General features: G+C 40.7%; 1 protein-coding gene across 1 annotated transcript in view; it reads right to left on the reverse strand.

Moving 5' to 3' along the window:
* Positions 1–14,153, reverse strand: part of snap91b (synaptosome associated protein 91b) — a 37,677-nt gene that overhangs the window by 20,322 nt on the left and 3,202 nt on the right. The window contains exons 2-8 of the mRNA XM_053650658.1: positions 4,145–4,287; positions 3,857–3,932; positions 3,664–3,766; positions 2,956–3,049; positions 834–945; positions 611–717; positions 474–515 (exon numbers count right to left, since the gene is read on the reverse strand). Of these exons, the coding sequence (XP_053506633.1) occupies positions 474–515; positions 611–717; positions 834–945; positions 2,956–3,049; positions 3,664–3,766; positions 3,857–3,932; positions 4,145–4,287 (677 nt within the window). The remainder of the gene's footprint in view (positions 1–473; positions 516–610; positions 718–833; positions 946–2,955; positions 3,050–3,663; positions 3,767–3,856; positions 3,933–4,144; positions 4,288–14,153) is intronic.

Raw genomic sequence — 14,153 nt, forward strand, 5'->3', positions numbered from 1 at the left:
AGCGCCCGGTATCACGGTGACAAGAATGAAGGACAAAGCCCTTTAGTAGCGCCCCGAATGGCGCTATGTAGTCTGGTTAATGGAAAAGTACTAACAATGCCCCTTTACTCAGATTTAGCAAGTTTAAAGGTTGTTTAATAACATGACAGTCTGTGAAACCATTAGATCACCATGACATGATACGATAATGCTAAACACTGTTATAATTAGGTTCTGAAAGGACTTTAGTTAGTCATAGTTAAGTTTAGTTAGACAATCAGACTCCAAGTAAGTGTTTTTTAAAAAGGTAGAGACCTGGAAGTTCAATATCATTGTACGCATTCTTTCAGGCGAACTAACGTAATAAAACGGTGTCCTGCAACTCATTGAATACAAATCCATTTAAACAATCAACATTAGCAAATACCCAGGCACATACTGCATGAAATGAAAGCTAAGTGAACACAGAGTATATAATAATACAGATAACTTACATAAGATATGTCAGGAATGTCATTTTTGTCCACGCCGACTTGCTGAAAGGGAAGATCTTTATTGAGACAAACGGCACTGTCACGTAATAACATACGTTTCAGGAATTTTCTCACGCGTCGAAGCATTTCTTTCATACCTCTGCGATTTTCATAAACTCTGAAATCTTCGTTACTCGCGTCAGAAACTTCTTATAGATCTCAAGCGACTCCTTGCAGTCAGATTTCTTCATTTTGAAATATTTCTCTGCATTAAAAAAAAAAAAAAAAAAAAAGAGCGCCCATTTATCAACCTTTGAATGAAAGATTTGAAAGAAGAAACATCGCATAGCAAAGTCGAGGTTTCATTAAAACGTCACGCGCCTAATAAATTAATAATGCCGTCGTTGTAGGAGGCAAAGAGTTTAATCAGGTCCTTGAAGAGAAGCAGGAATCCTGCATTGATGATGCCATTGTTCAAGTCTTTGGGATGAACCTGCAAGAAAAAGGACAGACAGTTGTGTGAGTGAGACAACGTTATACAATACAGTGCCAAAGAGTACCTTCTAAAAAAAGCTTTCCAGTATTATCCATCCATCGTCTATACCGCTTTATCCTTTTTAGGGTCACGGGGAAACCTGGAGCCTATCCCAGGAAGCATCAGGCACAAGGCGGGGTACACCCTGGACAGGGTGCCAATCCATCGCAGGGCACAATCACATACACACTCACACACCCATTCATACACTACGGACACTCTGGACATGTCAATCAGCCTACCATGCATGTCTTTAGACTGGGGGAGGAAACCAGAGTACCCAGAGGAAACCCCCGCAGCACGGGGAGAACATGCAAACTCCGCACACACACACAGGGCCATGGTGGGAATCAAACCCCCGACCCTGGAGGTGTGAGGCGAACGTCCGAACCACTAAGCCACCGTGCGCCCCCTATGCGTTCCAGTATTATATGACAGGAATATCACATTTATAATCAGAAAATAAAACACGACTATGACTAAAGAAATCACTGAAGAATACCATGAGTTATTTTATATACTGAATGGACAGTCCTACTGTATATCATCTATTTACATCTGGGTAACAAGGATGAACTAGATCAGGTCCAAAGGTCCAAAGTTTTTGGGCAAATGACCCCAAATTACGACGTTATGAATTTTCTGTGACTCCAAGCTTTGACCGTTCTACATTTATTATATAATTCCAGATTTGAACATTTTATTATGTCAGTAACATACGTATGTGTACCGCAAGTGACTAAAAACCAAAGGAATATTCCTTGCACTGACTTTATAGTGATTTTGTGTGCACATGCAGCGATAATGCAAGCGGCATTGTTCACACACTCACCTGCGTGTCTTATCTACATCCGGAAAATTTAAAAGCATCTACTAGATCACTGTGACCGCAGAGCTACAGCCCACGCACATCATCGACGGATTATCGCTCCTCGCACGGCCGCTGAAACGGTGCTGTTTTGGACAACACGGCAGCGAGCGGCTATAATGCCGCGGCAGCTCCGTGTCTACCCTCAGGGAGATGACGGCAGAGTATTAAAGTGGGCCTCAGAGAAAGCCAGGGCAGCACGTTCTCCCAGTATGGCTACGCTGATGCCTGTTGCTTTGTTTTCAGCAGACAACGAAGATCACGAGGACGACACCGCGCCCTCTCCGCCTCCCAGCCGACGATACCGCTCCCTGGGTCACGTCACGCCTCTGCTCAGCCTCACTTTACGCGCACCAGACCGACTCAGCGATCGTACAGCTCTCACCTCGCGCCAATAAATAAGCGCTATAAGTTTTCCCTCACTCTGGTCTCCTGCGTGTCTGTTTCTCCGCCTCTTGCAGCCCCGAGTCGCTACAATCACACATCAGCGCCAAAACAGTTGAACTGGAAAATGTTTCGCAACGTGAAACTATTAAAAATCTCTATTAAACGATTTCCGCTGTCATCGTGATTGCTGTCATGGGCTGACCTGACATCCTAAAGTATTTACTAATAGGTTTGAAGGTGATATGAGAGGTTTTTTTTAAAACTGCAACACTAAACAGTGACGGTCTAGAATAGTACACAAATTAAGGACGTGATTTGAGAGATGATGTTTAGCAACGTGTCAGGATAGTAAAAAAGACTGAAATAGCACGTGCATGTGTCTTGTCTGAACGTGCCTCCAAGGAACATTTTCAAAATATTAGCACACACACACACACACACAAAATAAATAAATAAATAAAAAGTCCTACGAATTCAATTATATGAAGAGACAAGCGCCCTTGGGCAAAAACTCTCGTTTTTTTTTTTTTTCTCCGCCCACAATAGAGATCTGACGCGTTCACAGGGTTGACGAGTAAAAGGGACCGGTTTTAGCCTTCTATATCTAGACCAGTAAGACTGCTGATGATCCTCGGTAATAAATTAGTAGGATCGTTTCTAATTAATGTAATCTAATTAATGAATCCGTTTCCGAGGGCCATGAAGTTACTCACATCGAATTCCAGTAGCGTGTCCACTTGAGTCTGCAGAGCCGGCATAGCCTTTAGCAGTTTTTCAGGAGCCATAGTCCTCATCACTCCATCAGCACTACTCACACACACACACACACACACACACACATAAAGACCATGAATGGATATCAGTGAGAACAAACCCTGATGAGTAATAATGCATAGCAAACTGTATACTTTAAGTAATGTCCCTAGTAGCAGGCATAGATATTGCCTCTTCACTATATGAGTGCAAGCCTGGTTTAGTTATCCGCTACAGAAATTTTATAAGACCTACACTAACCAAAAACATAAAACTATCCAATGTAAGCATTGTGATATTACAGTAAAACTCAGAGCTATGTCATTAAAAAAAAAAACTGTTGCTAAGCAACAACAAAGGAATCTATATTTAACCTGTTTATTTCACTAGTGAGGGCTGGAACAGAAGCAAACATCCCCACATCACACCATTTTTCTACATTTCATCTTTTTTTCGCAGGAACCTTTTTTATTTTCCCAAACGTTATCCAAAACGTTCTGTTACTTTCCCCCGAACAAACGTGAAACCCTTCGGTCAGAGTCGAGCAGCGGGAAGGATTTCAACAGCTTGAGTGTTAATGTTGCGGCACGCATACACAACACTGTCGGCAGATAGGTTTCTAAAACAAACACCAGTCCTCTGTTGGGAAACAGGAGAGAATGACGTACCCTTTCTTGACTCGAGTGAAATCGAAGGCCATTGCACGGTAAGCGTACGCTTTCTCGTTGAGGTACCGCGCATATCGTCTGATAAATGTGGACATGTCGTAGCCTTGTTTTCCAAAAGACAGAACAACTTAGATTACGTACAGACTCAACTCAAAAACAAGTCGATGAATACGGCTCATGCGCGGACACTCACCGTGAGTACCGGTTTTGTCGATAAAATTGCTGAGGTTGAAGAGTGAATTCCTGGAGGCCAGGTACTGGATGAACCTCTGGAATGATTCAGACAGAAAAATCAACATCTTTGTATGTCTGCAGACTGTCTGTGCTTTAAAACGTAGAGATGGAACGGTGTGCTTGTCAGTGTGAAGCACAGCAGAACAATACTGACGAAACAAGCAGGAAAAAAATCGGCTACTCTGTAGTTCTCAATCAATCAAATTCTCAATCGCTAAGAGGAATCCGATCTACCCTAGAAACTGACCTCATTGCCATGGATACACATGTGGTGTGTGGTGACGAGCGCTTTGAAGACCACCACCCAGCTGGCATTCATCGCCCTCTCGAACAACGTGTCAGCCATCTGTGGGATGTTCACATTGGTCTCATTGGTGGCGGAGATCAGATCTAGAGAGAAAACAGATCGGCAAAGTCCGTGAAACACTCTGACACAGGTTCCTAAAAGGAAGTCCTAAAAGGAGACGAAGAGAACCCACGTTAAACAAAAATATACTCATACTTGATCATATCTTTATTGAGGAAAATGATCCAATATCTTGGATTCACATATCTGTGAAGCCTCATCGGATATCTGATATCTGAAGTCTGAAAACAGCATTGTCCATCCCTGAATGAGAGAGCATTGCGAAGAATTTTACAGGCTTGCACTGCAGAAATAGCACACGGAAAAAATATTGGAAATACGCAGAAAAAAAAAAAAAAACATGAGGAAAGCCTACAAAATAAGCTCAGGTTATGTGTGTACAGTAATTACTGTATGTCCTACACTGTAAAAAAAATAATAATCTGTTAAAAATATAGCCAATTTCTGTTGGTGTTTTTAAATAAATAAAAAAAAAACAACATCATGCTGTAAATAACAACATATGGAGGAATTTAGGGTGATTACATTGACACCATCAACATTTACAATAGCATACAGCATTTTCTTAAAGCCATCTTCAGCCACTCTGGAGCATGCGTCATCACTCGCTTCCTGTCAGCATTTATACCACCATGACGAAGAGGATAACTAAAACAGCTATCCATCCATCCATCCATCTATCCATCCACTCATTTTCCATACTGCATACACTACAAAGGGTCACCCAGAGCCTGGAGCCTATCCCAGGGGACTCGGGGCACACCCAGGACACAACCACACACTACGGACAATTTGGAAATGCCAATCAGCCTACAATGCAGATCTTTGGACTTGGAAACCGCCGAAGAATGGGGAGAACCCCCAACCCCGGATAAGTAAAAGGTTGATTTGTTGGGGCATTTTTGACAGGTGGCAATCTTGGATTGATAAATACAATAAGTAACAACTCGCACGTTTAGTCTAGGTAGCGGAAGCAGATCTAACGCTAGCTAGCTAACTAGCTAATGCTGTCCTTATTCACTAATGTTAATGCCCATGATTGGAGCGAATAACAAATGCGGTCGTGTCCATCTTGACTGACACACAGCAACATTTCTGAGCAAAAGTACCTGTTTACACCAGCGTTGAAAATTACACTCTGGGTATTTCTATAGCTAGCTTGCCGACGGCAGCCAGCTAGTGTTTAAACTCGCTTTCTCAGTTACTCGATTATGTGTACTGTACACCTATCAACACTAGTTTGTCTGCAAGTTGGTTTTGAGACATACTCGTTGGATTTGTTGATTATTAATCCCGTGTGTCGTTACCTGGACGATCAACGACTGTGTTTATGTTTTGTGAGAGTTGTTCACGAGTCCCTTGTTCGTCCTGAGCAGTTAAACCGCCCACTGTTCTTCAGAAAAATCCTCCAGGTCCGGCACATTCTTTACTTTTCCAGCATCTTTTGTATATTTGACCTCTTTCCAACAGTGTATGATGTTGAGATCCGTCTTTTCACACTTAGGACGACCGAGGGACTCGTACACGACTATTACAAGAGGTGCAAACATTCACTGATGATCAAGAAGGCAACACGATACATTCAGAGCCAGGGGGGTGTAAACTTTTGAACAGGATGATCAAAAAGTAAATTGTTAGTAATTTTGTCTTCTGGGAGACATGTAACTATTTTATTTAGCAGTATTAAATGAAAAAATAAGCTCTTTAAACAAAATAATAACAATTCACACCGATCATCCTGTTCAAAAGTTTACACCCCCCTGGCTCTTAATGTATCGTGTTGCCTTCTTGATCATCAGTGAACGTTTGCACCTTTTGTAATAGTCGTGTACGAGTCTCTCGGTCGTCCTCGGCGTGAAAAGACGGATCTCGACATCATATAGACGCTGTTGGAAAGAGGTCAAATATACAGAAGATGCTGGAAAAGTAAAGAATGTCCCTCTTATTTTGTTAACAGTATTAAGATTTAGCAGATTCTTCAAGGGGTATGCAAATTTTTGGTCACAACTGTATATAGCACATTTCATACACAGTGGGAATTCAAAGTGCTTTACATAAAGAAAATACGAGGTATTAAAAAATATATATATAAGAACAAGAAATAAAGGTAAGAAATAAAAACGTGAAAAATGCATTAAATTAAGAATAAAAACAGGTAATGGGTAAAAAGGGGAAACGTTACAGAGCTAAAATGATATCAGATCAATCAGTAGAGTGCAGCATAGTGTTCAGTCAGTAATCGCGAGGCTAAATAGATTTGAGGCTAAAACATGGATTGTTTTCCTATATCAGCACTTCCCGAAGTGTTTTATTCCTAACATAACATGAACAATGCAAAATAGTATTCCTCTGCAGCACTAACTATCCGTGTAGCTGTTTTGTACCATATGAAGACAGAAAGGTAAGAGGTTAGTGTATTATGCCATACACCAAGGGAAAGATTCCCTACAGAACAGAGGTTGTTCGATAAAAAGGAACATGCCCTCATTATATTGGTTTATCGGTAAAGTAGAGCATAGCCGTCCCCTCCCCCAGGTAATCTGGAGCATAAATACTGAGGACATAATCTCAGCCACAAAAGGGACCACAGAGAATATAATAAATACATATCGATTAATTTGTTGCACAAAGTGATCAATACTGAAAGCACAGAGTTTCCCTCTCTCTAAGCCTCTGTCATCTCTGTCAAGCGCCCCAAAATGCAGCGTTTCATCAGGCATCCCCTGACTAAGAGCGATCTCGTCCCTTCCTTAGTGACGCAACGTCTATACTGTTCCCCTGAAAGACGTCGAGTTCATCGGCATGGTAATAACAGAACAGAGTTACCGAGAAAGGTAATGAAAAAAACACAACGCAGCGGCTACAAAGTACTATTGATCTCTGCGGTCTGTATGCAGACATCACATCAGGGCTGGAAGAAGCTACCACATGAAGGCATTGCTGTTCCCGACTGAGATGTAATTGGTTCAATACGAACTGAGTTAGACAGGTGAAGATGAGCTTTTAAATATAGCTGTGGATCCAGCTCAGATTGCACTGGAGGTAAAGAAGCAGGATTAACGCTGCATTCGTCTAATTCCCGACCTCTGACCAGGATAAACCGAAGAAAACGCCGCTTCATGTCGGGGGGATTCCTACCCGGGAACTCAGGACGGTGTCTTCAAGCCCGAGTTCAGCAAGTGACGTCGAATCAACATGGCTTCCACCGGCATGAACAGTAAACAACGACGCAAATGTGATGGTGTTCATAACTGTTATAATGTAAGTGATAAGAGGAATTCAACTGTTGGAGAGTATAAAATCGGGTGCACGTTCGCCTCACACCTCCAGGGTTGTGGGGTTCGATTCCCGACGCGGCGTTTAGATGTTCTCCCCGTGCTGCGCGGGTTTCCCCCGGGTTCTCCGGCTTCCTTCCCCAGTCCAAAGACATGCATGGTAGGTTGGATGTGTGTGTGAGTGTGCCCTGTGGACTGGAACCCCGTCCAGGGTTTACCCCACCTTGTGGGATAGGCGCCAGTTCCCCGCGACCCTGTATTATAAGCGGTATAGAAAATGGATGGATGGATGCAGAGTATCAAATTGCTGTGGTACAAGAGGGATAAAACACTTTGGGACGTGTTGTTTTAGGAAAAAAATCAACTACCTAATGACTTAATCTTAAATCGAACCCTTACGCCACAGTCTATCAGCAGCATCTGTCCAGATGGGGACTGTTCGATTTATCTAAAGTGATGTGTTATTAGGACAGAACTGCATTCACTCACCTTTTAATTATTAATGGTATTTATTTCTCCCGGCACTATTATTTTAATACCACATGACCACAGTCTCTTCCACAGCGAACAGATGTTCACATCTTACACACCTTTAACACTTTTACCTTTAACAAGCGCACTGTGGGTCCTGTTTCTATGGAAACACAGTACCAACGCAGCCAGCTATTACCGTAATGACCACTGGCAAAAAAAAAAAGGCGTCAATTGTTTAACATGTGGCCAACGAAAACATTTACGTCTGGGCCTAGCAGCAGCTGCTCGTGAGCATAGGTTTTCGACAACATTAATAACGACGTAACCTTGAACAAAATTCATTCGAGAGGCTATCACACTTGATATATTCTATACACTAGTATCTGGGGAATTTTTACAGTAACCCCGTAATAGGCAGTTCAGAGTCTGTAACAAACGATCTAGCAGCTGATGTTGAGAGGTCTTAGATGTTTATTCAACTGTGTCTGAGGTCATGATGTCATTAACCAGGGTTGCCAGGTTTTCCGCAACCAGCCAAATGTCCAACCAGATTTCCATCCAAATTTTCTCAGCCTTTGCATGGGAAACAAGGTCCCCGTGGTGCACACGCCATAATCCTGATTTCCTATTCCCCAGTCTTTGCAATAAATTTTACAATAGAAATGGTTCTGTATATCGTACACATTCTCATACTTTGCATTTGTGTGCAGACTTATTAGCTTCTATTTGTTGATTATTTGATGTCTTCCCCAGAAAATGTTTAATCTAGCCCAATTTGCCAACCCTGTCATCATGAACTGTCCTTTCGGCTGCTCGTCCTCCCCTGAACACGGGGGCAATGTGATTCCTGCCCCGATGGACCTCTATTAGCGCAATGGATGCCCCATTATCTTGACCGATATATACTTTATTTTATGATGTCTACATGATGCTTTGACAAAACCGACCCCTTAAGGGTTGTTCGGTTGTCCCTCTGTGGGAACCCTTAAAGGTTCTATGTAGAACCCTCATCAGAAACGGTTCGGGTTTTTGGAAAGCTTGGAAAGCATCCAATGAACCTTAAAGAGCAAGTTAAGAATATAATATATCTTATTTATTAACAGACACACAAAAAGACATTTTCACATATTTTTAGTATGTGATGATGTTAATGTAATGAGATTTTTTTTTTACTAGTGATGACAATGAGACAAAGACTAGGATTTTTAGAGTTGGTTGTGTCGTGTAGTGAAGTCTACCTCATCAAAAATAACATGCAGTAAACTTTTTTCTTTTTAATGAACCGGTGTTTACTTTTAGACTGAAGTTAATGTAGAGCACTGCCACCATGCACTCACTGTTTTGTGCAGTCGACCGTGAAGAAATCTTTATTAACGAGCTCGTTTGTTATAGAAGTTTGTTTAGAAAACAATACAACACGTGGGATTCATTTCATTCATGTGACCCCTTCATGTGTTACAGGAAGCGTCTTGAGGCTGTCGTTACAAACAAAGCCTTCTCCACGGAGTATTAAATACATTTCACTTAGCGTGTTCGGTACTTTTTTCCCCGTGTCGTTCCACTTTATGACACATAACTTCATTTACGGACTTTAACGTTGTGAATTCTTTATATGTGTGGATTTGGTGAGTTAACACTGATGTCTGGTGAAAATTTCATGTGAATAGCCTGATCGGAAATATATTTACTGGGAAAACAATGTTGACGCGTTCGATACTTATGTCCCCCAGTGTAATATAAAAATAAGATGCACTCAACAGTTCATCACAAATCAGCTCAAATAATTACTTTTACATGATGGAGTCATCGTTTTGACAGGCCTAGTCCTGTATAGGGACGAGACAAGGTTATCAATTTTAAAATAAATAAATAAATAAATAAAAGCACATTTGTGAACTAGTGCTTGATTTAATGGTGATTAATGGGGACATCATGCCCTTAATAAAATAAATAAATAATAATAAAAAAAGAAGAAGACATAAATCACCCCACTGCCATTCTTCTTTTTCACAGCTCGGATTAAAGTCGATATTCGATACACACATCGTATGACCATGGATGTATCGGACATAAAGCACCTTTAGGGCCGATTCCCACTTCTTCGGCGTCAATGCAGTGGTGAGTTTAATAAAGTGCTGCAGTTTCGAAGAACCCAGGATAGCATGACGTGTGGAAAACAGGTATGATAATCAGTGTTAACCAATGAAAGATGTCTAGATGTCCTTTTTTTTTTAGTTACACTTAACTAGGCTCCTCCCTAGAGCAAACCCTTGGGGAAAATTTTTAAAAAACGCTGATTATTCCAGAAATGTTTCGACTAGAACACAAACAGTCCATAGATGAAAAATAAACTAAAAATTACTCGTTGATATAAACACTTGGACATAGCCAGACATCCTCTCTGTCCCAGTATTAGTGCCCTCATCTTTAGCTGTGTAAATAATGCATGTAAGCTTTGGCTGATTGATTTATAATTCAGCAGGTCTTACCCTGTCGGCTACAGGGCTCAGTGGCCAGTACAGCCGTGAAGACACTAAGAGGCCTCCTTCCTCTACGTATTATACAGTTTGTCTGTGAATGTATTTTTATTTATTTTTTTTACTTTGAATCTGGTATTACTCTGCTATGAAACATGAAGCTCTGGACTGAGTGTTTTACTCAGGACATCTGTCTCAACGGGTGTCCTCCTACAAAGAATATCAATATTGCCATGCACAAAGCATGCAATGTATGCCTTCACTGTTAATACTACTCAAACCTCATCACCAATTTGGCTTGTGGGCCATTCCAGTGTTACGGATGTGACATCAAATGGACAAACCTTTGCGGGAGACTGCGCAATTTCTCCAAAACTCCATCGCAGAAAGCGGCGTATGCACATATAACATAAACAGTATGACTTGAATGAGCACAAAAAGTATAGGTTTGAAAACATTTCTTGCTTTGGGAATTCATTATTAAGGAAAACCTGCGGTTATGGATGCGACATGCTCGCGTTTGAACCGGTACGCCTTGTGTTTGATGTATAAATGAAGCAAATTTCTCTATAATTCGAGTTAAAGTTGTTCCTGTGCTCATAAAGAGAAGGGACATTTCATCCACAGTAAGTTACAGTACACAGAACTACCATTCTAAAGCTGGGGGTTCCAATATTATTCACGAAAGGCCAAGGAAATTATATACGATAGATGATACAAATCCCAGTTAGCACAATGCTTGTATAAAATTCATCACAGTAGACAAAACATTCCAGCATTCATGAGTGTAGTAGACAAAATATTTACCAAAGTCTCCTGCTGTTCAGAGGCTATTCCACATGGTTAACCCCGAGTGAACCATCACAACCGGGGGATTGGGATTGTGCCCCGTCTCTAACACAGCTCATTTAAAATGGTGTCATTTTCCCATTCACAGATACTTACAGATTATTAGGACTGCACGATGAGTATAAAACATCACACTGCAATTCTAAAACCACATACTGTATTGCCATTGTGATACACATTGTTCGAGTAACAAGTTATAAGTTCATCCATCCATTTTCTGTACAGCTTATCCTACACAGGGTTGCAGGGAGCCTGGAGCCTATCGCAGGGTATTCAGGGCACACCCTGGATAGCGGGCCAGCGCATTGCACGGCACAATCACACACAATTTAAAAATGCCGATCAGCCTACAACACATGGGCGTACCTAGAGGAAACCTCCGAAGAACAACGAGAGCGTACACGGGAATCAAACCCCTGACCCTGGAAGTGCAAGGCAAACGTTCTAACCAGTAAGCCAGCGTGCCCCTGGGAATAGCTCCTAGTAGCTGTTGACTCAATTGAACATATATAATTAAAGCTGTAACTACTATTTTGAGCAATAATTGACCTTTGAGTGAAGTATTTGGATTTCGGATTTAGTCAACTAAAAAGAAATAACATAACTCAGACAGCTTGTATTTATTATGCGATATGTGCGCCGTTTTCGATGACCACTCGCATCGCTTAATTAAAGACCAGATAGCCGACATTATCGTGAGATTTGAAGCCACGGACACAACTCTTCCCGATTAAAAGCAAAATGTGACCGCCCTATATGATACAAACTCAGCGTTTTTTGTAACCATCGCTGTGACACGGTTAAAGATAAACGTGTATCCGTTTATGAGCCGTGAATGCCGTGTTTTGCGAAACTCCCAAAGGAACGCTTATACAGAACAGATTGGTCACAGCAAACAACAAAACACTGCAGAGCTCATTTGCATATCGCCTCTCGCCATTAAATTCTCTCTAATTACTGTTTAGGTATTGTTTACTCAAGCTTCTAAATATACAGTGCTGTGCAAAAGTGCTAAGAAATGCTGTAGAGTAATGAAATTAAACGTTTCTCTATTTAAAAAAAAAAAAAAAAAGAAAGGCAATATTTGGTGTGACGACCCTCTGCTTAAAAAAAGTAGTCTTAGGTACAATATGTGCAGTTTCATAAGGAAATGAGATGTAAGACTTATTGAGCGTCTTGCAGAACCAGTCACGGTTCTTCTGGAGATTTCGACTGTCGCGCTCGCTTCTTATTTTTGGAACAAAATCCAGCAACCGTCTTTGTGTTTCTGTCTGAAAAGTCTCTCTTACCACTTAATATGCTGTTCTCTTTACTGACATACAAGCATTTTTCTGTAACAGTTAATTTAGTGCTGGAAACCTAATGTTTGGGAATCTAAAATGTTTTTTTATTTTTTTGTACCGTCTCGATAATGTACAAGTCATAAAATAAAAATCTGTAACAAAAGGTTGGACTAAAAAAAAAAAATAGGGGACCTAAGACTTTTGCACGGTACTGTATATACATATTAATAGAGATAAAGTATTAACTATAAATATCAAAGTAAGTCAAATATATACATCAAAACTGAACCAAAAAGTAACATTCCATATAATAAATAAAAATAGAGACATCCAAAATGAAAAAAAAGCACACACACACACACAAAAAAAAAACACTTCAAATAACACAACAAAATTGGTCAGTAATAGTTTTTTAATTTCTCCTCTAGAGACCGCTCTCGCAATGTATAACGACAGCAGACCCTTCTAAGTACTGACCCCTCAGTAATATAACTGGCTACCTTGTAGTGTAATATGTGATTTTACCCTCATCTGTATCCTCTTAGGGCTGGTCAGTTTTGCCTATTCACCTGTTCTTTAACTCCAGTCTGCTGTGAGGCAAAGCTTGGTGTGTTAATTCCTATCCTATTCACTACATATCAACGTAAATGTTATGTTATATTCTTCGTAAACGAGCCTGAAAACACAGAAGACCGCCCAGAACCTGAAATCCACGTGATGCATTTGCACTGATGTGCTCTGGCAGCGAATACTCCCATTGACTGTCCTTATATTTGTAATTGTAATTAATACTAGGTAATATGACTAGCTATTACGACTAGCTAAAATGATGTGGACGACTGAAAACCTTCACAGTTTCCTACATAGTGCTCCTGATTCTCCATTATCACGAAAACAGTGGGTGAACGTAGACTGGAAGAACTACCGTAACCCCGATAAGATGTGGATATCGAAATGAACTGGGCGTTAACCTAAAACGTATACGTTTTCAAATAACCACGAAGACAAACATTTAAAGGCATATCTGAGTACTGCGTAATTTAAAAAGAAAGGTTCCTAAAGGAGTCTTAAATAGTTGAGAGTTTTCTGTTTTCTGAAAGGGAACACATTGAGTTATCCCCTAACCCTAGGTTTCGCTCGAAAAGGCAAGCCAAAGAACTTAAGGGTTCCAGATTTAACCTGAGTGTGGGGAATAGTGAGTTTTTTAATAGTAGTTTAGATGATGTAGCTAATAATATACTCCATTACACTCTAAAAAATAAAGGTTCCAATAAGAGCCAAAAAAGGGTTTTTCAGCTTGATGCCATAGGAGAACCATTTTAAGTTGCACAAAGAAACTTTTACCCTCAAGTTCTTTAGAGAACCGTCTATTTACTGGTGCATTAAAGAATCCAGAAATGGTTCTTCACAGCAGTGCTACAAGGAACCATGTTATCGTGAGTTCTCCACAAAAAAAAAAACCTTAGTAAGTGCTTTAAGGAACCAAAGTAAGGTTCTTAAGAGTGATGCCAGGAGAACCTTTTCCAGTCCC

Source organism: Ictalurus furcatus, chromosome 19, assembly GCF_023375685.1.
Source record: "Ictalurus furcatus strain D&B chromosome 19, Billie_1.0, whole genome shotgun sequence".
In the NCBI taxonomy this organism is placed as follows: Eukaryota; Metazoa; Chordata; class Actinopteri; order Siluriformes; family Ictaluridae; genus Ictalurus; species Ictalurus furcatus.